Source organism: Megascapheus bottae, chromosome 26 (genome assembly GCF_031878675.1).
Source record: "Megascapheus bottae isolate mThoBot1 chromosome 26, mThoBot2.hap1, whole genome shotgun sequence".
Taxonomy (NCBI): Eukaryota; Metazoa; Chordata; class Mammalia; order Rodentia; family Geomyidae; genus Megascapheus; species Megascapheus bottae.
Window position 1 is genome coordinate 269194 of NC_143534.1, and position 23524 is coordinate 292717.

The following is a 23524-nucleotide window of genomic DNA, read 5'->3' on the forward strand; positions in this document are numbered from 1 at the left end:
GCCCCTGCTCCGCGCACGGGAGCCCGCGCCGGCTCCCGCCCAGCCCCTCGCCGAGCCTGGTCTGGGCGGGTGGCGAGCGGGACCCGGAGGTGGCGGGGACCAGGCGCTCGCCAGACAGCTTCAAGCACTTTCAGTGCCTCGCGGCCGGTTGCCCGGACGCAGCGGCCGGTCCTCCCACGCGCCCTCGGTTCCTCTCCGCCCGACCCCCTCCCAGGCAGCTGCGGTCCCCGGAACAACCGGAAATGTGACCCGTCCCAGGCCAGGCATCTAGCCGGCACCCGAGGCTCTGGCAAGTCATCCTGGCTACTCAGGAGGCTGAGAGCGGAGGATCGCAGTTCAAAGCCAGCCCGGGCACCAAAGTCCCTGAGACTCTGATCTCCAGGTAACCACCAGAAGGCCAGAAGTGGTGCTGTGGCTGCAGGGGTAGAGCGCTAACCTGGCGCCGAGGAGCTCAGGGACAGCGCCACGCCCGGTTAGTCTACCTACAAAGCAAGTGCTGGACTTACCCGGGTCCATGGGGAAGCTGCCTGAAAAAAAAAATCCTTGGCCTTTGAAAGGGCAAAAAAATACTTTAAGGTGTTAGGAAACAAAGAGGCAAGCGGCTTAGATGTGGTTGGGTTCACAGGACAGAATACCAGAACACAATGGCCTCAGAACCAAGTAAAAATCCTTCCCACAGAAGAGGTGTGGCAGGCCCCCAAGTAAACAGATTCTTAATAGGTTTAAAGGCGTAGAGTGGGCCACAGGCAGAATTCAAGAGATGCTCTTGAGAGCACCTTGGTTGCTTCCAAAGCATTCTACTTGGTTGTGCAGGTAGACTCTCAAAAGACAACAGGGTGGCCAGCCCAGGACTGCAGGAGCAATAGGTGGAACCGGCACATGGGACACAGCAGCAGCTCCCTCAATCCTGTTTAGGACCTTTCTCCCGCAGTAACTCAGGCAGTAAAACACAAGTGTTGACTTTGAACTATGACTTTCAGATCTCAGCCTCTGGAGTAGCTAGGATTACAGCCGGTGAGCCGTCAACACCAACTTTGTGTGTGTGTATGTGTGCACGTGTGCTGCCAGTCTTGGGGCTTGAACTCAGGGGCTGAATGACAGAAAAATGACTTAAAAGATATTCACCTCCCGCCCCCATATCTTTGCAAAACAGCCTTGCCACAGATCTTGCTACATCTCCCATCTCCTTCCCTATCCCCACACACACCCTGTGGCTGTAAAAGATAACCTGGAAATTGAAAGCCACATGGTTGACACCTCTGCACAGACTCTCCCCCTGTCCCCACCCTAACACCTTGCTGGGACAGAGTATCCCAGACCCCTTAACCACCTGATTCACTCTCCTTTTGTCTCTAGTCAGCCTGCAAGACTGGCATCCTCTCAGCCTTTATCCCGTAAAAGTGTGTTGGTTGACCAAGTTCACTTTCTGCCCTTTATTCCTGAGACATACTTGACTCAAGTTTCCTTACATCAAGTGTTGTCTCTGAGCATTTGTGCTCAATGCTAGTACTTTGAGCCACAGCTCCATTTCTGACTTTCTGGTAGTTAACTGGAAGTAAGTCACAGACTTTTCTGCCTAAGCTGGATCTGAACTGTGATCCTCAGATTTCAGCCTCCTGAGTAGCTAGGATTACAGATGTGAGCCACGGGTGCCCAGCTTTGCTTGGTTTTCTTGAGTATGGTTGGTGCTGTACCACTTGAGCCACACTCCCAGGCTACTTTTTTTTTGTGCCAGTCCTGGGGCCTAAACTCAGGGACTAGGTGGGCACTGTCCCTGGACTTCTTTTGTTCAAGCCTAATATTCTACCACTTGAGCCACAGCACCACTTCTGGCCTTTTGTTTGAGGTACTGAGATTGTACCTAGAGCTTCATGCATGCTAGGCAAGCACCATACCACTAAGCCACACCCCCAGCCCGCTAGTTTAGCTCCTCACTCTTCAGTTCAAGCCTCAGCCCCACTTCCCATTTTCTAGTGATTAGTTGGAGACAAGAGTCCTGCACTCTCTAGCGCCTGGCCTGGATTTGAGTCATGATCCTCAGATCTCAGCCTCCAAAGTAGCTAAGATTACAGGTGTGCTTTCCCCCCCTTTTTTATTTTTGGGGTGCTGGTTAATTAGATAGGAGTCTCAAGTACTTGTTTCTCTGGGCTAGTTTCAAACCTCAATTTCTTGGATCTCAGGATCCTGAGTAGCTAGCATCATAGATATTATACTCCTGCCTTAGCCATTACAGTAATGGGTGACAGACATGTGCCATCAAATCCACCCATCTAAGGACTTCATTTAGCACTTCCTAAATTTGAGGTGCTTATGAGACAATTAAGAGACATCTGTGGGCATTGGAATGGAAGTGCCAGGAACTCAGAAGTCTCTGGGCTCCTGCTAACTAGGAAGCCATGTCATCAGAGTACTTTCAGCTGTAAGGGACAGAAATTTGTGCCAGACACAGCTGATGGGATACCAGCTGCCCCATGAGCAACTAGAGTCAGAAAATCGCTCCTACCAGACTCAGCTCCTAAATGATGCCAGTCACAGGAGTGAACTGGATACAGGCATTGGGAATGGCTAGGTTATAAGGTATGAAGCACCAGAGCCAGTATTTAAAAAATACCGAAATAGAAATGAATCCATGGACTGGGAGTTTGGCCTAGTGGTACAGTGCTTGCCTAGCATGCACGAAGACCTGGGTTCGATTCCTCAGTACCAAATACATAGAAAAAAAAAAAGCCAGAAGTGGTGCTGAGGCTCAAGTGGTAGAGCTCTAGCCTTGAGAAAAGCCCAAGGACCATGCTCAGACCCTGAATTCAGTCCCTAGGATTGGGGGAAGAAAAAGAAATGAATTCAGTTTTACTCATCAGTGCTATTTCCTAAGTATGTGTGAACATTTCAATGTAGAAATGAAACCATGACCTCATAGCACAAAGAACTATTATTTCTCTATTAAAAGATACATTAAAAACATGACTTTAATTTCTGACCCAAAGCAATCTATTTTAGCTACAAAATATTAAGTTAATTTTAGCATTAGCATTCTTTAATCTTTGAATGTGTCCTTTACCTGAAATTAATAGCATGTGAATGTACTAGTCACTTGTTATGGTCTTTACAGATTTTACAACTGTGAGGGAAGACCTTACCTTCCCAGAAAACTAATTAGTAAAAATTTATGTAGTCTCCAGTCAGAAGGTGGCAATCCTGAATGTAAAAACAGAATTATTGCTACCAGTAATCCAGAGCATACTGGGAGGACTTATAAAATAAACCGGCAGAAATACATGCCTTGGGTTGGTCTAGTGTGCTGGCTGCTACTCTGAAGAGGCCTCAGTACACTCTCAGGCCTGTCCTAGAGTATAAATGAAAGGCTAACACAGTTTTTTTTTTTTTTGAAACTAAATACATTTTAATAGAAAACAAAATACAAAATAACTCTTTCAGAAAGCAAACACCCAGTCCTTCTCCCACACATTGGATGTTGTACATCTGGTACACATGTGTGTGCCTGATTCATTCACAACCTGGTCATCAGTGCAGAGTGGGAGCAAATGATCACAGGAGAAAAAGACGGTGAATAAAGTCATTTAGAAACTCAGCGTTTCCTAAAGCTATCTGTGATTAATTCCAAATTATTCTTTAGCATAATCTTTTCTCGGTGCTAGGGATGAACCAGAGCCTAGCGCATGCTAGGCAAGCGCTGGACTACTGAGCAACATCCCTAGCCTGTCATAATTGTTTTCTTCAGGGGAAAGAATTATTGTGCAGCTATGAAAATAATCTTTTCCACCACTACTGCAACTGCCCAATTTCAACTCCACTTCTAGAAACATGTCACCTGGCAGGAGTGTCCCCAAGAATTCCCTTTCGCCTGATACACGGGGCCACCAAATTCTCTGAATTCCCTGAACCTCAAAATTCCAAGTGTCATTGCCAGTGCCAGGAGGCAAACCTAAAAGATAATCAGAGAAGGTCCTTCCTCTCTGCCAGTGCTAGGTTTCTTCCTCTCTATAGCAATTATAATAATAACAATGCTAATAAAAAAAAATCCTGGTTCTCTTGTCATAGAGAAACGGAAAGAATTTGCCAAGACCATCCCTTCCTTTTCTTTTCCTTTGCTGTGCTCACTTCCCTCCAAGGGTGGAGCAGTGGCACCTCCCTCAGCTGCTCCAGGGAGCCCTCTGCAGCTGCCCCAGCCAAACCCACCAGGGAGAGGATGAGAAAGTGCTTTGCACACGAGGGCAGGCAGGTTCTCTGAGAACTCACAAGTGACCTCTAGTTCTCACTCAGAGTCTAGATGCCACCTGCCCCATTGTCCTGGGATACTGGGGCTATGTGCAAGAGCTGAGCAGGGAGGGCCCAGGAGGGGGAAGGGTTGGTTCTTCCACAATCAGGGATTCAGTCTCAGCATGTTCATGACTGTGGCCACGGATCTCCTAGCCCCGGCAGCCCACACCACCAAGACAGAAAATATCAATGTTCTTGATTTTCTTGTGTGATTCCAGTCACCAGAAGTAGGTTGCAGGCCATGAACTGCACACTCAGGACATTGCTCATCTGCCCTGTGTACACACCCACCAGCTCGCTAGACGAGCCATCAGCAGGCGTGCTGCAGCATGTGTTCCTGATGTCCCAGACACGCACAGAGTTGTCCATGGAGGCAGAAGCGACCAAGCCGCTGTCTGGGCTGAAGGCCAGGCTAGTGATGCTGTCTGTGTGGCCTCTCAATTCTTTAAAAAGAGTCCCAGAGGCCAGGTCCCACAGCTTCAACCGTTGGTCCTCACCCGCAGAGGCCAAGTACTTACCATTGGGAGAAAAGGCAAGGGAGAGCACAGGGCCACGGTGGCCTGTGAAGAGCCGCACCGAGTTCCCCTGCTGGGCACTCCACAGCCGCACAGTCTTGTCAGTTGAGCCTGTGGCTAAGTAGTTTGAGTTAGGGTGGAATCGGACACAGTCCACATCTGCCAAGTGCCCTGCGTATATCCTCAGCGGGTACGTCCGATCAAAGGACCACAACCTGGCAGTTCGGTCATGGGAGCCACTGGCAAAGTACAGGCTATATGGACTTATGTCCAGGTCCCACACAGGGTAGGCGTGTCCTTGGTACAGCACAGTGTTGGTAAAACTCCCGAGGTCCCAATATCTGATGGACATGTCTTCGGAGCAAGACAGCAACCCAGAGCTGTCCGCAAGGAACCGTGTGCTATACACTGGGCCACAATGACCCCGGAGTATCTTCATCTCTGTGCCCACGCTGTCATCCTCCTCCTCCTGGACATAGCACATAAAAGAAAATATTTAGCAAGCAGAGGAAAATGCATCCATGACAGGGAAAGACTGAGAGCAGGGCTGCTTGGGAAGTTTGTCCATCACAGGATGGCCCTTACCCTTTGAGGCCAGTCTAGAGACACAGCAGAAAGAAAGCTCTTTATAACCCAAAACGTGATGGCCTTAAGTGTGCTCTGCAGCAACATCACTTCAAAGACACACACACACAATGTTAATTTTAAATTCTGGCTCTAAGTTTGTAAATCCTGATTCTTAGATTGAAGATAACATATAAAGTTTCTAGATACTGTCTTTAGTATGGTGGTGTCTTTGTAAGCTGTGAAGTTGCTTCCTGTTATTATGACATGAAAAGAAACCCAGAGCCAGGCACAGAGTTGCCTATCTCTAATTCTAGCACTCGCAAGGCCGAGGAGGCAGGAGGATTTAGAGTTTGAGGTCAGCTTGGGCTACATAATGAGACAGGCCGGGGGTGTAGGTCAGTGATAGAATGCACAAGTGTAGGTCGAATTTAAGGACTAGAAAAGAACCTAGGCAGGTTCATGACTCCCACGATGGGGCTAAGGATGAGAGCACAGTAAGGTCACGTGATACCCTACCACCTCACCACCAGCCACAAATTGCTCATAACGCAGAAGAAATGAAGATGGAAGTCCAAAACATTCCTCCAAGGTGACAAAGTAAGGTATATAGATGTAATCCTGATTAAACAGAGCAAGTGACTCATGAGATTGCCACTAATGGTCCTGCGGATCAGAGCCCACACCCACAGCCAGCCCACAAGGACGTTGCTACTTCCCTCATAACTAGAATCATGTCTATGGTAGGTTTTACTTGCACACAAAGCAAGGCAAAGACTCATACGCCACATGGCCCTGTGGTCTAAGGTTTTCTTCTGGTGAGATGGGGACCTTCTTTCTGCCAAGGGCCATTAAGACATTTGTAACATTAGTTTCAGACCATACAAAAAGCCTATGAGAACATCCATGTCTATCCTACACCTGTCAAATACCCCCTACCTTGGCCCTACAGGGAAAGGGAACCTTCTACTTCACTTGGGAAATTACTATTAAAGTATAACAGCTCGAGGGTGCACACATGGAGGGCACAGAACAGATGCTGATGTCTGTGAATACTCACAATGGCTATTTACTGCCGCCATTAGCAATACATAAGCATCTGGAACTTGGGGCTCCACTAAACACTTAACTTTCAGATTACAGCAATGCTTTGAAATCTCACACGACCCAATGCACTGCACTGGGAAGTTTATATTAGGAGAGAGAGGGAGAGAGAGGGAGAAAGAGGGAGGAAGAGAAGAAGAGAGGTGGGAGGGGGAAAGAGATGGGGGAGGGAGGGGAGAGAGTTCACAGGTCAATTACACAGAGATCTCAGGTAGTGCACTGTAGAGTGGAAGCAAGCCTTCACCTCTGAGGCATCTGCCTGGAGGTGGAGTAAATGGACCATAACTCCAGCCAGCAGGGCCCAAGCCAGAAAAGTGCCCAGTTGATGGTAAAATCCAAGAAACGGAGATAATAGAACTTCTGCTTGGCAGGCTGGCATTGCCAGGTCTCTGACAGGACTACAGCCTAAAATAAACAAGTTGTGTCTGTTAGCATGGCTCAACCTAGTCTCACAGGCACCCGGGTCTGCAGTCAGCACACATAACCCACCCTAGGGGTCTTGGCTCCTGTCTCTCCTACTCACAGTTCTGCCCTGCAGAAACCAAGCAAGCAGTCCAAATGTGAAGTATAATCATACGACAATAAACTCTACTATGTAATTATTAAATATGCACAGAATTTAAAGCTTAAATATAAACCTATCTGCAAATATCACTGTACAGCCAGCCCTTGGTGCTGTGGCTTGCTGATGTATGCCCTAAATCATCAATGTGATGGCTGCATGCTCTATGCTAAGACATCTCAGAACCCTGACTCTCACAGCACTCCCTACACAGACAAACTTTTGAGGTCTGACTTTAGAGTGGTTCTCTAGAACTATCCAAAGTAAAGCTACCTTTGGCTAGGCTTTCAAGTGTTTTAAGACTTGTAGAGCACTCACCTAGCAGGCACAAAGCCCTGGGTTAGATTCCTTAGCACCACATACACAGAAAGAGCTGGAAGTGGTACTGTGGCTCAAGTGGTAGAGTGCTAGCCTTGACAAAGCTCAAGGACAGTGCTTAGGCCCTGAGTTCAAGCCCCAGCCACAGACCAAAAAAAAAAAAAATTCAGTATAAAAAAAAGACTTGCGAACAAGGTCAAGTCACTGGTAAACATGTAAGAGATGACAGCAACTTGAATTAAAAGAGTAGAAAATGTGACTGCTAGCTAGTGTGAGATGACATGTAGATTTCTAAGACTTAGAACAAAGACATTTATATACTGAATTTCACAAATGGCAATACTGTTTGCGTGCTGAGATAAAACTACCCATATTGGATTACAAAAATACATTAAAGGTTATGGGCAACATTTGTGTGTTAGAACACCTGCCTATCAGTTGTGAAGCCCTAAGTTCAAATCCTTGTACTGCAAAACAGCAACGATAATGCAATCATTAAAACTTTAGAACTGACCCAGTACACCTTCCAAAGGTTCAGGACAACACTGCAAATCCAACTTCATTTAAGTAATGAAGAGGGGGGGAGTGTGCTTTTGGCTATTGTTTTCTGTTTGTTGCTATTAGTTTTGTTTTCTCTTAGTGTTGGGGAACTGAACCTAGGGCCTTTCATGCCGTAAAGCAAGTACTCCACCACTGCACTGCATTCCCAGCCCTGCTTTTCTTTACACTCAGATAAAATTCACAAAGTTAAGCATACAACTCATTGACTTCAGTGCAGAGTTGTGCAACATGTCCACTTCTTTGCAAATCATTTTGACACGGTCCCACGGACCTTTCCTGTTTCCCATTATCTCTACAATCCCAGTGGCTTCAACATTTACTTTTGATCCTTGCACTGAAAGTCTTCGTTGTGGTTATATTTAAGAAAAAAAAAAAAGGCCAAATTCTCACTGGATTAACTATCCGAGCTAATTTAAAATGTTGCTCCTGTCAGAAAAGTTCCTCGAAACTGCCGAGAGTGCAGAAGCCCAAGTGAGAACCCTCAGCAACAGGATGGTCATCCCAACTCCAGGGCTGAAGTTACGTTTGTTCACAGTGAAGCAGAGGCCAGAGCCTGCACTATTTCAATATGGGTATGAATAAACCAGGGGGCCAAGTGCGCTGTCTGTGAAGACAGCCTTTTCCTGCTGCCACCTTCTGCTCAAGCTCAAAAAACATCTCCTTTTTCCTTCCAACCAGCAACTGGGTTCTGCTTTCACTTTTTTTTCCCCACTGCTACTACCCCAGCTCATGCTATCAATACTGTGACAGTGACAGTGTATCACTTCCTTCCTATCTTATTCCTTAGCACCAGTCACATTTAATTCCTTTCTCTCTTGAGTTCCTCACACAACTTAAATCCAAGTCTCTACAATTCCTTGGAAACCTAAGGTTCCTCTACATTAATGCTCTAGGTAATTTCCAAACTCTAAATCATCAGTTAGTAGGAAAAGGCTTTTTGTTTGCTTGTTTTTAAATCACCAAGAGCAATATCCTTCAGTTGTACCCGGAGCAACAGCTACAATTGTCTCCAGTGCAGTCTGAAAGTTCAAGCTCAGTGAAGAGCAAAAGTAAATATTTGGGAGGGTTTCTTCAGAGTCTTAGAAATCAGAGCTGTGCATGGGAATCCAGACTACTCATGTATGAACCCTCATTATACGGCCTCAGATGCCAAACCAAAGTTCAAAGACCACATGACTCAGAACAGGAAAGACCAGATCACAGCTCTCTGGTGTGTACAACAGTCCTGAGATCCTTATCAGCTTCCGTCTCCCAAAGTGATTTTCACTCCAGTGTTTTCACATGCATCGCTACTGTCCAGGTCTCCTTTGGCTCGTGTGCTGCAGTGGAGATTCCAAAGAACGAGACCTGGGTGGCCGCTTACCCTTCTCACAACTATCTCAACCCAAGCACTTGGTAGGTCATTACAAGACTTTGAGGACACAGCAACTCTACTCTCTGTAGCATACCACCCCAACTCTGCGTGCATGCCTGTGTGTGTGCATGGGTACTTGGGTTTGAACTCAAGAGTCTCACCCTTGCTCTCTCATTTGAGCAAGCACTCTACCAGTTGAGTAACAGCTCCATGTCTGGCTTTTTGGTATTTAATTGGAGATAAGAGTCTCATGACTTTCCTGCCCAAGCTGGCTTTGAACTGTAGTTCTCAGATCACAGCCTCCTGAGGTGCTAGGATAAGTGTGAGACATCAGTGCCCTGGCTTGTCACTTTTGTTTTTTTTTTTTTTTTTGGTGGTGCCAGGCCTGGGGCTGGCTTGAACTCAGGGCCTGGGTACTATATCTGAGCTTTTCTATTTAAGTTTAGTGCTCTACCACCATGAGGCACAGCTTCACTTCTGGCCTTTTTGGTGGTTGATTGAAGCCCCATCTGGCTTTGAACAGCAATCTTCAGATCTCAGCCTTCAGAGTGTGACCTGTGCATGTGGAGCAAGAGGATGGTGGCAAATGGGCTCAGCTGGTGCTGGCTTCAGATGACCAGTCCCAGAGTCCTGACTGCTGATGGGGCTATGAGACTACATGCTTTCTGCGGGTGAAGACACTGCTTACTAGTCTAAGTGCATACCCTGACTCAGCAGTCCTGATTATGACTGTTGTGCCTATGCAGCACATACACCTCAGTTCACCCATGAACTGGTACACAAACACAAACCTGACCTACACAAAGTCAACATCAGATGGAGGTCTTTTAATGGGGTTCCGCAGTAGAACCTGCTTTCCCAGCAGTAATCAATACTGACTGAGGAACAGCTTTCCCACCTAGTTAGGTATGGTCAGGACTCAGTAGCTGATCTATAGGGCTTGAATTGGGAGGAAAATGTGGGTGCCCCTCCTCACCGAGACTTGTCAGGTATGGGAAGACAAAGTGGGATCCTACCTCCTCTTCCAGAGTGTCACAAGCCAGGCGGATGCGGGAGGTGTCCACGCGGCGGGGCTCTGACTTCAGTTTCTTAGAACGCAAGCTCCACAGCTTGATGCAGGAGCTGTCAAACCCAGCAGCAAGCAGCTTGCTATCAGGAGAGACTTCTGCCGTGTTCAGCAGCTGCTCTGTGTTATAGAAGGCATAGAAGCAGATGGTGGTGAGGGAAGGAGGCCCGTCCTTGACACGCTTGATGCTCTCCTGTAAGACCTCCAAAGCAGCCTCGTTCTGCAGAATAGGGCTGGGCACCTCTGGAGGCTCCAGGCTGCTGCTCTCACTACGGGAGGAGCCGCCACTGGCATAGAGCTGGTAGTCTGTCCTCTTGGCGGGCTGCACGTCCAGGTGAATGTGCACAGTAAGGACTTTGCACAGGGCAGTGTTGTTGTCACTCTGGAGGTAGCGGATCAGGTAGTTGTAGCTGTCTTCTTGGAGACGGACCACGTACTTGTTGTCTAGGAATGCTCGGAGCTTGAAGTTGGACAGGATGTCCTGGAAGGTCTGCGTGGTCTGCAGCTGCTCGATGATATCCTTCTGGCTTGCATTCTGCAGGAACATCCCATGGAAGCGGCTGTAGAAGCTTTCCACGGTACTCTTCGGGCTGCTCTGGACCAGGTTGAGGTGGAGGTAGACAAAGAGGGGGTAGAGGAGAGGCATTACTTCATGGCTGTGCTGGGAGTCAGAATCTGCAATGAAAAGAAAAGGTGACACTCAGCAGGCTTACGAAACAGGTGCCTTCCTGGGAGCCCCATACCCTAACTCCTGGTCAGGACCCTTTCCTATAGACGGATCAAAACCTCAGTTTGCAGGGAATTCTGCAGTTTCAAAGCCTTTCTGAAAGAGGAAGGAGAACAGCTTCTGAGACTGGAGGTTTAGCCCAGGGAGTAGAGGACTTGCTCTCACTCATAAGAACTTAGCAGCTCTTGAGCAAAGGCTTTAGAGTTCAGCATCTTCTCCAATATGAAAGCAGTTCTAAAATCAGAAACCCCACACTTCTACGGCCCTTCAACACACTCCATTATAATTTTAAAGCAATGAACAGGCCCAGGAGGATGGCCTACTGGTAGAGTAGTCAACTAGCATGCACGAAGCCCTAGGTTCGATTTTTCAGTACCACATACACAGAAAAAGCCAAAAGTGGTGTCGTGGCAGAAGTGATAGTGTTTAGCCTTGAGCAGAAGTGCTCAAGGACAGTGCCCAGGCCCAGTTCAAGCCTCAGGATTTGCAAAAAAAAAAAAAAAAAAAAAGCAATGAACAGAATATTCAAAATGATATGGATACCACACTTAAAGGAAGTTTTGACAAGAGACTGTAGCCTGTAAAATCACAGCACACACAATGGGTTCATTGACACATCAGTTATCCATGATGGAATGCCCTAATGATAAGATGACAATGTTCATACCAAGTTGTCTTGCCAGCTTTCTCATTCTGACTTCGTTAAAAGCAAAAAACATTACAACTTAAGCTGTGGACTGTGATGCAAGGACATAGCCCCCCTTCTGGAAACACATTAATGCATTTTTGGCTGCACAGGATAGTAGGGTTGTGCTAGGAAATCACATGGTGCTACTGTTTTGTTTTTACACTCTTGTAAATGTCTTTACTCAGAGACTGAATACGGCACATGAAGAAGCCACATGTGCCAAGCTGAAAAGGGGCGGGGATTACAATGGCAGCAATGGTGCCCGGGTCTTTGATTAGGTATGGTTTTAGATATGCAGTGAAGATTTTTTTCACAAGAGATGGAATACTGAGTTGGTAGACAAGGTTTAAAGTAAGCAGACTTAAAAAGGAATAGGCTACTCCTGTAATCCTAGCCACTCAGGAGGCTGAGATCTGAGGATCTCAGTTCAAAGCCAGCCCCGGCTCCAAAGTCTGTGAGACTCTTAAATCTCCAATTAACCATCAAAAAACCCGGAAGTGGAGCTGTGGCTCAAAGTGGTAGAGCGCTAGCCTTTGGACTACAGTATCAACCCTTCTTTGTCTACCAGCCTGACAGTTGTCCTGCAGATTTTGGATTTGCCAACTTCCATATCTCCATCAGGCATGCCCTTATATCTCTTTCTCTATAAATATCCTATTGGTTCTTTTTGTCTGGTAAAACCTGACTAATCAGAATCTGACTAATGCTGATGTTGATACTTTTTAAAAATCTATAATGCCTTGGAGAATGTCTGGAAAATTTCTGAAATACCAAGATATGATAGATACACAAAGGACACAAAGACTCAGCTCTAACACACTACACTTCCAACATATGTTGTTGAGGAATGAAGGGTTCTACAACTTAGAATCCTAGTTTTTCAAATGAGAGGTATTTTAAATTGTAAATTTAGGAAAAAACTGGCAGGAAACATTGGCGGTAGCTGCTCTGCTTTAAAACAAAGAAGTACATTGCTACTTTAACTGAAACTGTCCTTCCTTATCTGGAGCCAAGTGTGCCACCTGTAACCTAAGATCAGCTTGGAAGTGAGATGATCTTACTTGCCACTCCAAATTTTGTTCCCTTGCAATAATAACTTTCTGTGTTTGGCTGAAAGCACACTCATAAAATATCCTTTCCTAATGTGAAAGGAACACACCATAAAGAAAGTGTGCCCTTTTCCTCCAACTGTCCACTTACTATATACTCAACAACTAAGTGCCCTGTGACCCCAACTCTGAGGCTGAGCAGCTGCCTCTGCCTCATGCTGTGAGGTAAAGCTGGGGGGAGGGGACCAGTTGGTTTTGTAGACTGCTAAAGAGGAAGAGGACCTGGGAGCAAGAAAGCCAGGAGGACAGGGCATGGCAGCAGTTGTGTGCAGGAACACAAGGAACAGTGCTGTGGGCAATGGGGTTCCTTCACTAGGAGCAAATGAAAGTGACAGAAGGGGCCAAGAAGTGTGGTACCTCAAAGTGTGGCTAAACCCCACAGAAAGTAAGAGAACCAGGACAAACAAGGCTTGCTTTGGCCCAACTTAATGCTTTTGTTTTTAAATAAACTGACTTCTGTGAGTGCTATGGAAAACCATTTTCTGCTGCTTAATCACTAGTCAGATTTTGGCCTCATGTACACTCTCATTCATGACATGCTGAGTGAAAACGCATTCATTATACTCTAACTTTATTAAAAGACTTCCTTTCAGCATGTCGTTGGGATTGGACTAATGCTTGTGTCCCACATCTCAATATCTGGTGTTCAACAAGTATCCATCCACTTGCTTTGGTTATGCTCTTTGGAGACAACATGGGGGAGAAAATGTTCTAGGAAAAGTAGTTGACAAATATCAATAACTCTCCCCCCAAATCTAACAGATGGATTAAAGAAACAAAATATGGATAAAATCACAGACAGTCCTCTCAATTCTGAAACCAGATTAAACATCATAAGGATGTGACTGATGGGTTGCAATCTGCTGGAATGTAAATTTCAAGGCAAAAAACTCCAAGATGAAAATAAGGGGGCTGAGAATGTGGCTTCACCGTAGAGTACTTGCTAGCATGCATGAAACCCTGGGTTCAATTCCTTAGTACCACATACACAGAAAAGGCTGGAAGTGGCACTGTGGCTCAAATGGTAGAGTGCTAGCCTTGAGGAAAAAAAAAAAAAAAAAAAAAGAAGCTCAGGGTCAGTGCCCAAGCCTTGAATAAAAGCCCCATGACAAAGAAAGATAAAGAGAAAGAGAAAGAAAGAGAGAGAGAGAGAGAAAGAGAGAAAGAGAGAGAGGGAGAGAGAGAGAACGAATGAGGGAGGGAGGAAGGCAGGGAAGGAGAAAGTGAGAAAGCAAGCAAGCAAGCAAGGGAGGGAAGGGGGAGGAAAGAAGGACCCACACACAAAAAAGATGGTATTGTCAAATATAGAAGTTCCCCATCAACAACCCCAAAAGCACTGTCAGGCGCAGTGACTCACGCCTGTAATCCTAGCTACTCAAGAGGCTGTGATCTGAAGATCACAGTTCAAAGCCAGCCTGGTCACTAAAGTCCGTGAGACTCTTATCTCCAATTAACTACTAGAGAACTGGAAGTGGAGCTGTGGCTCAAGGGGTAGGGTGGTAGCCTTGAGCTGAAGAGCTCAGGGACAGCGCCCAGGCCCAGAGTTCAAGTCCACAACCAACAAAAAGGGGGGAAAAAAAAGTACTGAGAGACCCAGGGGTCAAATGAGGAAAGGGATGTGTAATTGCACTTGAGAACTGCTTGCTTTGATCTGTAAGAACAAGACATTCCAATCAATCCAGCACTTCAGTGATTAAAAACTAGAAACCCAGGCCAGGAGTGCCTGCCTAGTATGCAGAAAACCTTGGGTATAAATTTCTTGGTACCACGTATACAGAAATAGTCGAAAGTGGTACTGTGGCTCAAGTAGTAGAATGCTAGCCTTGAGAAAGCCCACGGACAGTGCCCAAGCTGAGTTCAAGTCCTAGACTGGAAAAAAGGAAAAAAAAACCTTAAACTAGAAACCCCACAAAAAGTGCTGGGGTCATCTTAGCACCTTCAATGGAACAGACCATGCCAGGACCAGCATATCTTCTGCTCTAACAGGACAAATGGTATACCATGTGAGACCACGTGAGTAAAACCATGCCAGTACAACTCAGGACAACACTGCCTGGGTATGGGCTGAATCAACTCAGTGGCAGACTGAGAAGGCTCTGCCATGAAAGTAAGAGAACACTTTAATGGAGTGACAAATCTAACCATGTCAAAAATTTACTCACTTTCTAAAAATGACATTGTTTTAATAAACTTTCCTTTTTGGGTGATATTGGGGGTCTGAACTCAAGGCCTTGTGTTTACTGAGCTATGACCTGAGTACAAAGTTTTTGTTTGGCTAGTCTTGGGGCTTCAATTCAGGTCCTGGGCACTGTCCCTGAACTTTTTCACTTAAGACTAGTGTTCTACCACTCTGAGACACAGCTCTACTTCCAGCTTTGTGGTAGTTAATTGAAGAGTCTCATGGACTTTATTGCCTAGGCTCTGGACTGAGATCCTCAAATCTTGTCCTCTTGAAGCCCAGTAGGAAGCCTAGTACTCAGGCTTCTAGGTCTGACCCACTGGTGTGTGGCTTAGTCCAAGTTTTTTTTTTTTTTTTTGGCCAGTCCTGGGCCTTGAACTGAGGGCCTGAACACTGTCCTTGGGCTTTCTCAAGGCTAGAGCTCTACCACTTGAGCCACAGCACCATTTCCAGCTTTTTCTATGTATGTGGTACCGAGGATTTGAACCTGGGTCTTTGTGCATGCTAGGCAGGCACTCTACCACCAGGCCAAACTCCTGGCCCCTAGTCCAAAATTTTAAAACTAGATTTTTTACATTTACTGATGTCTAGTAACTCTCAATACTTTGAGGGCAGAGAACAATTTCCATTTCTGTCAGGTGTTCTGTGTACAGAGTGTCAGCAAAATACCCTACTTAGTAATTAGAATCAATGGTGTTTTCTCTTACTGCAGCTTGTAGCTTTAATTTGTGATTAGTTATCCTAGAACAAAAAGAGGTGATCCTGTTTTCCAAATGGGATGCCAGATGGGTTCCAGGATTCTCTTTTCTTTCTTTTATTTTCTAGCACATTCAGACTTTATGAAGCAGTATATTCTCACAAACCATCCAGTGACAACATTAATATGAACATATAATAACATATAATCTCCTCCTACTAAACTATTTGTCCAGCGTCACCAATGACATACATATACCATGTGCAATAACAGACAGTATAGCACAAATCACAGAAAAAATGCTGAGAAACAGGTTATTAAATATAATCACATTCAGTTTTGTTACATACTATTATTGTGAAAATGAAAGGTTTTGTTATTTATTTTTATTTTTGCCAGTCCTGGGGCTTGAACTCGGGGCCTGAGCACTGTCCTTGGACAGTTTTTGTTCATGGCTAGCACTCTGCCACTTGAGCCACAGTGCCACTTCCAGCTTTTTCTGAGTATGTAGTACCCAGGAATCAAACGCAGGGCTTTATGCGTGTGGCAAACACTAGGCTATGCTCCTGGCCTAATGATGATGATGATGATGGTGTGTGTGTGTGTGTTCTTTTTTGCCAGTCCTGGGGCTTGAACTCAGGTTCTAGACACTGTCCTTTGGCTTTCTCAAGGCTAGTGCTCTACCACTTGAGCCACAGCACCACTCTCAGCTCTGTGTATGTGGTACTGAGGTCTTGTTATTTTTAAATCATTATTGCTTTCAGGACTAATTTTTCAGATGTGATTCACTTTAAAAACCAGAGTGAGTTAGTGATTGTAATGTAGCTACTGATTTTGTGGGTTACTAACCATGAACGGGTCTAAACAACAACTTTACACTTTGGGAAATGAAGGGCCAAGACGATCTTGAGATGGACAGTCTTGTTATCAGGGATACCAATGTACATTTCAAACAACTGTATTTAATTTTCCTTAATTCAACACAGGCCACAGAAAAGCAATCAATCAACCAATACCTAGAGCTCTCTTCTCATTTTTGCACACTTCAATCTCGTTTGGATGCATGCAGTAACCTCTTACCTAACATAATATAGCTTCTCAGTGACACTTACATTGTTCTATTTCTTAAAAAAGAAAAGCTTCCTGTGCCAACGGCTTACCCGTGAGAAAACTCCGCAGCCGTCCAAACTGTATTTCATATTGCTGGGGTTCTGCCTGGCATGGGGCTGCAGACACCACATTGGCACAACCAGATTCTGATTGGACTGAGGAAAAAGACAAGAGAGGAACCAAGATAATTAATATCCAGAAAGTGGCAGCCTGCAGGGTTTGGAGCACCAATGACATTTGACCCTGTAACAGATTTCCTAGGTAAGCAGGCATTCTGGTTAACTACGGAAAAGCTGTTAACACCTGTCTCCTCTCTCCCCTAACACCCCATAAAGTGAAGTCAAAGAATAGAACCGCAAAAAGTGCAGGACAAAGAAGTGGACAGAGGACAGACAATGTGTTCTTGAGATTTATCTGGAAGTACCTGGCTGGTGTCCTGATATGTTTCCATATGTGTGGCATGGATCAGTCTAAGTTAGACAAGCCCAAGACACTCTACCTCCAATTGATGAGCAAAAACCTGAACTAGAAGTATATAGCTCAAGTGGTAGAGCACCAGCTATAAGCAGAAAAGGCCTACTGAGAATATGAGACTAGAAGTTCAAGCCCTGATATTGGAGGAAAAAAAAATCATTTTCCCCTATCTTTTTTACGAACAAGAAAGTCTTCTCCCAGGTTCCTCATGCAAACGATGACACTCAAGAGTGGGTGGGAGTGCGGAATGTATACAGTAGGCTCATCACTCACGACGCCCTACATGGAGTTTCTTAAAATGAGTGTCATTTGGTCTTTTGTCCTCTGCAGGCTAGAATTCCCAGAGACTAGTCTTCTGGGAGCTAAGTGAAGAACGAAGGCTGGAGTGTTAACATTCAGCATGAGAATACATACCTAATTTTCATCCTGTCAGTTTATGCTTCACACAAAAAAGTTTCAAGTTCTCTCATCCGTTTTTTAAGGGGTCAAAGGATGATGGGGAAAAGCCACTTTCACAGTGACTAATAGAACCCAAACACAGCCAGACACTGGAATATGGATAGAGGAATGGCAACACACACAGTAGGGCTGAGGAGCCACCACAAGTGTATGAAAGGAGATGAAAGAGAAGGATTCAGGTAAAGGTGAGCCCACGATCGACTGGAAGCCCCAACAGGGGAGAATGGGCTTCTTGTGCTCCCTCTTCACCTCCAGCTTCTCACCCTCTCCTCTCCTTCCACTACCCCTTCCTGACTTCACTTCTCACCGGACTGTGCCTTTTACCTGACCTGATTCCAAACTGAGGCCCTCAATGCAATTTTATCACCTGAACAACTCCCTTCAACCTGACACTGGGTAAGTAAACTCTGCATATGGTTTCTCTTGTACTCTGCTCATTCCTTCTACCATTTCAAGGGGAAAAGGAGGAGGAAGAGGAAAAAGAGGCAATGAACCACTGTGCAGCGTGAAGAAGGACTAGAGCTGGAGACTGCTGGTAGGACAGAGGGTTGGAACAAGCAGAAACAGTAGTGGAAGAGTAGAAGTCCAGACACAAAAAGGAAGGATCTGGTATGAGCATGTAAGAGGGGGAGCCAGAGCAAGGTTCCAGAAAACACTAATTCCAACCCCATCCCACCATTAACGTATTTCATTATCACCAAATGCCTGGCACGAAAAGATCGTATCATATTAAAACATAAACTCAAAAACACCTAAGTAATAATTACTTGCTACTGCTGGGTCAGGGGTCTTGTGGAATATGGGCTGTATGTGCTATCACACGCTCTAAGAAAGGAACAGTGACTCTAGCCTGGGACCACAGGGACCATGGAAGTGACCGTGAGCCCAGCCGTGAAGGACCAGCTGGACCAGCTAACCCTAGGGTTAGCCGCTCCCGCCTGTCACCCCCAGGAGGCCTGCTACCTGTGAGGTTGGCAGCCATCTCCTCAGCAGTCTGTGAGAGTCGCAGACCTTGCTTCAGGGGGCCATCTGAGTCCACGTACTGCCGGCGTTTGAGGTAGCAGGATACTGCCACCTGGACTTGCTCCGTGCGCACACGTTTCATGACCTACAGGAGGGTTCAGAAGATGAATGAAGAGCAGCAGAGGGGACACACAAACCACAGGGTCAGACAAGCCACCAGCCTCAAGTTCCCCAATATCAGTGTGATACTCTATCATTTTGGTTTCAGAGGTCGTGGGGCCAACTGTTTTGAGGGAGAAGAGGGCTGTTTGTACACTGAGAGCTTTGAAGTTGCTAAACAAATGCTCTAAGCCCCATCCACAGCCCTGCTTTTTTTTGGTTATTTTTTTGGATAGGGTTTTGTGCTTATGTCCAAACCAGACTTGACTGCAACCTTCCTTATATGTTTCTCACACCGTTGGGATGATGGGTATATACCATCCCACCCGGCTTCTGGATTAGATGGGATGTCAGTGACTTTTTGCCTGAGTTGGCTTCAGCCTCCCAAATAGCTATAGGACATAATCTATTCTATTACCTAAGTATGTGTCAATTTTGTTTCTTTTCTCTTTTTGGTGTCAGTATGGTTGAACTCAGGCCCTCATACTTAGCTTTTTTGCTTAAGGTTGGCATTCTATTTGAGCCACACCTACCTCTACTTTCATCATTTTGCTGGCTAATAGGAGACAAATGTTTTTTGGATTTGCCTATCTGGGCTGGCTCTGATCCTCCATCTCCAGATCCCAGCCTCCCAGTAGCTAGGGTTATAGGCTTGAGCCCATCTGTGTCTGGATTCAAGCTTATTTCTATCTAATTCTTACCTGTTCCCAATGTCTTCTCTCATACAGTGTGTAGTGAATAACCAAGCTCCCATTTTACCCAGCTACTCACGAAAGCCCTGTTCCCAGACCATCTGTAAATACTTTGCATCTTCCCAACAGAAGGCTACTTTTCAGATCCCCCAAAAGCAAATGAAGGGAAAACAGAAGGCACATGCAAAAGTACTGTACATTACAAACAACAGCCATGTGATATTAGCATAGGACAGTGACAATGTATTAGCTGTGTATTTCTTTTCCAGATTACTACAAAGAACACAATAAGGGGGGGTGCTAGTACAATGAGGCTGTTTTTCAGTGACATAAGGAAACACCATGAATTCCAAACACTGAACTACTTTCTCACTACAGAATCTGCCTTTCCTCCTGACAGTGCATTTAAGCATCTGATGGTCATGACCTATTTTGCTGCTTCTTCGTTGCTAACACAAGGTTCTGGTACTTTGAGAGTAGTATCCCTGCTCTCAGCATCACTCATCCACCAATATGGATAAGACAGTTGTTTCGGTGGCTACTGTTTGCATCAGTCACCTATGATTCTCTAACCTGGCTATTCAAGAATTCCCTGGGGATGGGAATGTGGCTTAGCGGTAGAGTGTTTGCCCAGCATGTATGAAGCCCTGGGTTTGATTCCTCGGTACCACATAAGCAGAAAAAGCCTAAGTAGTGCTATGGCTCAAGGGGTAGAGTGGTAGCCTTGACTGGCAAGAGGAAGAAGAGGAAGAAGAAGAGGAGGAGGAGGAGGAAGAGGAGAAGAAAGAGAAAGAAGAGGAGGAGGAAGAGGAGGAGGACGAGGAAAAGGAGGAGAAGGAGGAAGAGGAAAAGGAGGAAGAGGAAGAGGAGGAAGAGGGCCTAGTGGCAGAATGCTTACCTAGCATGCATGAAGCCCTAGGTCTGATACCTTGGTACCACATACACAGAAAATGCCAGAAGTGGTGCTGTGGCTCAAGGGTAAACTGCTAGCCTTGAAAAAGCCCAAGGACAGTTCCTAGGCCCTCAGTTCAAGCTCCAGCAATGCCAAAAGAGGGGGTGGGGGAGGGAGCAGAAGCAGGAGGGGGGGAAGTAAAAGAAAAAAGTATGAAAAAGTGGAGTGCACCGGCTGCACTAAATATTGATGAAAGTAAACTACATGGGCTGGGAGTCCGGCCTAGTGGTAAAGTGCCTGCCTAGCATGCACGAAGACCTGGGTTTGATTCCGTGGTATCACATGGGTGTGTGTGTGGGGGCTATGCAATTCATGGATGGAGATAGGAAAGAAGGAATGGGAGAAAATGAGAGAACAGATACTATGCAAAAGGAAATTACTTGACCTATGTAAAGGTGAACCCACAGTATGTCACCTCTAAAACAAGATTTTTTTTTTAAAAAAGAACTACCATATGAGGAAAAGGCAAGCATGTGTAAATAATATCCTAGAAATAGAGACTTCTTTTTTTTGGTGCAAGTCCTGGGTCTTGAACTCAGGTCCTGAGCACTGTTACTGAGCTTCTTTTGCTCAAGGCTAGTACTCTTATCACTCAAGCCACAGTGCCCTTTCCAGCCTTTTCTGTTTATGTGGTACTAAGGAACATGCCTAGGACTTTACTCATGCTAGGTAAGCACCATAACTGTTCCCCTCAGAATAACCACCCCTCCCAAAAAAGAGAAAAAAACCTGCAAGTCCCTTTGGATAGTGGCTTTTCTGACCTTTGCTCTCTAGTTTCTGCCTGGAATTCTTGACAGTTGGGCTTGTGAACATTTTAAGTTCTATGAACCAAAAAATGACAAATATTTGATCCTAACTTTAATGTGTGTTGAACACAGACAAACTCCATTAATGTGACAGAGCACGGTACCGTGTATATATAAGGAACTGACTAGCACACTGTTGATTATGATTGGGCACATAACTTGTCATGCAGTCTCCATTTACCAATGTGCACAGAAGAAACAGGCTCTGATGAGTCTAAGGAACATTTATCTTCATGTTTATCACTATTTTGAACTGGAATTTGCAGCAAAGTGAGGTCTCCAAGATGTGCTAACAACATTCCATTCCAACATGTGTGAGGTTTTTTTTTGGGGGGGGGAGGGGGTTGGTCTTCAGCAAGGATGGACATATTCTAGAATTGTCTGGTTAGGTACAATAGCCATCACTACACATGGCTTTCTGGCTAGCACAACTGAGGAACTGCACTGACAGCAACTTTAATGTTAAATAACCACATGTGGCCCATGGTTACTGTACCATTTCTAAATTATGATAGAAATTTCTTTGTGAAAGAAATGCACTAGGTAGTTGAAAAATGTTAATTCACCAAGTTTTGCATAATCCATCTGCTAATTACAAACTCTCCCACGTTAATATCGTTTGCAAACACAGAAAAGGAAGAGAAATGCTCAAAAGACTCAAGTTTTTTCTGGCAGGAAAGTCTTAGGATTCGTAATGAAAATTAGCCGGGGACTCGTGCCTGAAATCCCAGCTATTCAGAAGGTTGCGGTCTGAGGGTCGCCCAGGCAGAACGCGGTAAGACTCCAGAAGAGGGGCGGGGCGGGAAGTGTGGCTCAGTCGTTAGAGCACCAGCCTGAGCAGAAAAGGCTAAGCGAGTTTCCAAGCCCCAGTTCCAGCCACACTGTCGACGGGGGCGAGGGGCGAGGGGCGAGCGGGGCGCACGGACAGGAGAGACCCACGCTAGCACGCTAACTTACGCTCACGGCGGACCCAGAAAGCGTGTTCCCCAGAAGCAGTTACACTCGCTGTTTGCCAACCCGGCCAATCTTACACGCAGCTCCTTTCTGGTTCCGTTTCCAGGAGCGGAGCCGGAGGCTCGCAAGGGTCCCGCGGGCGGCGGGCTCCGCGGGGGCCGCCCCGCTCCACCGGGCGCAGCCGCCCGCCGGCGTCGGCGACTCCCGGCCCGGGGCGGCTCCGCCGGGCGGCTCGGCGCACGTGCGCCCCGGGGCGGAGCGGCCGCGGCCCGACGCGCGGCGCTCCCCCTGCAGGCGGGTCCGGGCGGGGCGGACGCGGCCGCCGGCCGCCGGACTCACCTCTCGACGCCGGAACCACAACCGCCAGGAGGTCCGCGGGGCCGCGACTCCCGGATGGCCGCGGGGCGCGGCAGCCCACTTCCGCCGAGCCGGGCGCTTCCGCGCGTGCTCCCGCCCCGCGCCGCCACGTGCGGGTCGCCCCGGCCCGCGGGGAGGAAGGCCGGGCCTGCGCAGGTGCCCGCGCGGGGAAGAGCGGCGTGCGCGGGGGGGGCGGGAGCGAGCGGCGCTGGGGGTCGCCGGCCGCCAAGGCCCCGCCCCTGCGGCCCCGCCGCCCCGCCCCTGCCGCGCTCCCCTCCCGCCCCGCCCGCCCGCCCGTCCGCCCGCCCGCGCTCACTGAACATCCCAGGCGGCTCTCGCGGCCTCGCCACCGCCCCGGCTCCCGCGGCTCTCGCCTCCGTCGCCTGCCGCCGGGCTTTGCTTCGCGGCCGACTAGCCGAGGCCCCGCGCCCGGGACCTCGCGGCTCTGGGCGGCCGCCCCATGACGGCCTGAGGGAGCCGGCCCTCCGGGCTGGGCCGCCGACGCGCAACGCCGCGGCCGGGGCGCACTCGGCGCTCGGCTGGCGCTGCCTGCGCCGCCCCGCCCCGCCCCGCGCCGTCGGCGTCGACGTCGGCGTCTGCCGGAAGCGCCGCCTCCACGTGTGGCGCGGACCGCGGACCAGCCAGGTGAGCCCCGGCCGGCGAGCCGCGGCCCCCGGGGAGCCGGCTCGGCGCGGGGCCTCGTCCCACGACGCCCGGGCCTGCCAGCCCCGCGCCGAGGAGCGGGGTCCCCCCTCCCGGCGCCGCACTCAAGTCGGTTCTCCGCCGGCTTCCCCGCCTCCGGGGCCCGGTCCTCCGCCCTCCGCCCTCCGCCGCCGGCTGGGCTGTCTGGCCGGGGCGGCGGACGGAGTCGCGCCG

General features: G+C 47.6%; 1 protein-coding gene across 2 annotated transcripts; it reads right to left on the reverse strand.

Annotated features, from left to right (window-relative positions):
- Positions 1-3384: 3384 nt before the first annotated feature.
- On the reverse strand, positions 3385-23156 carry Taf5l (TATA-box binding protein associated factor 5 like). Of its 2 annotated transcripts, none has more exons than XM_090318711.1 (5): positions 22965-23156; positions 18729-18873; positions 16883-16987; positions 10273-10997; positions 3385-5262 (listed from the first exon to the last, which is right to left on the reverse strand). In XM_090318711.1, the coding sequence occupies exons 2-5, from the start codon at positions 18868-18870 to the stop codon at positions 4465-4467; spliced, it is 1770 nt and encodes a 589-aa protein (XP_090174837.1). In that variant the 5' UTR covers positions 18871-18873; positions 22965-23156; the 3' UTR covers positions 3385-4464. The 2 variants fall into 2 exon arrangements, with proteins under 2 accessions (XP_090174837.1, XP_090174838.1); XM_090318712.1 differs by lacking the exon at positions 22965-23156 and adding an exon at positions 22631-22701.
- Positions 23157-23524: the final 368 nt, after the last annotated feature.

Excerpts from the sequence above, each read along its gene's own strand:
- Taf5l (XM_090318711.1), bottom strand. The coding sequence starts at position 18,870 with ATGAAACGTGTGCGCACGGAGCAAGTCCAGGTGGCAGTATCCTGCTAC. Across the intron at positions 16,988-18,728 it reads GATGGCTGCCAACCTCACAG|TCCAATCAGAATCTGGTTGT; the intron begins GTAGCAGGCCTC and ends CTTTTTCCTCAG. Across the intron at positions 10,998-16,882 it reads GCTGCGGAGTTTTCTCACGG|ATTCTGACTCCCAGCACAGC; the intron begins GTAAGCCGTTGG and ends TTTTCATTGCAG.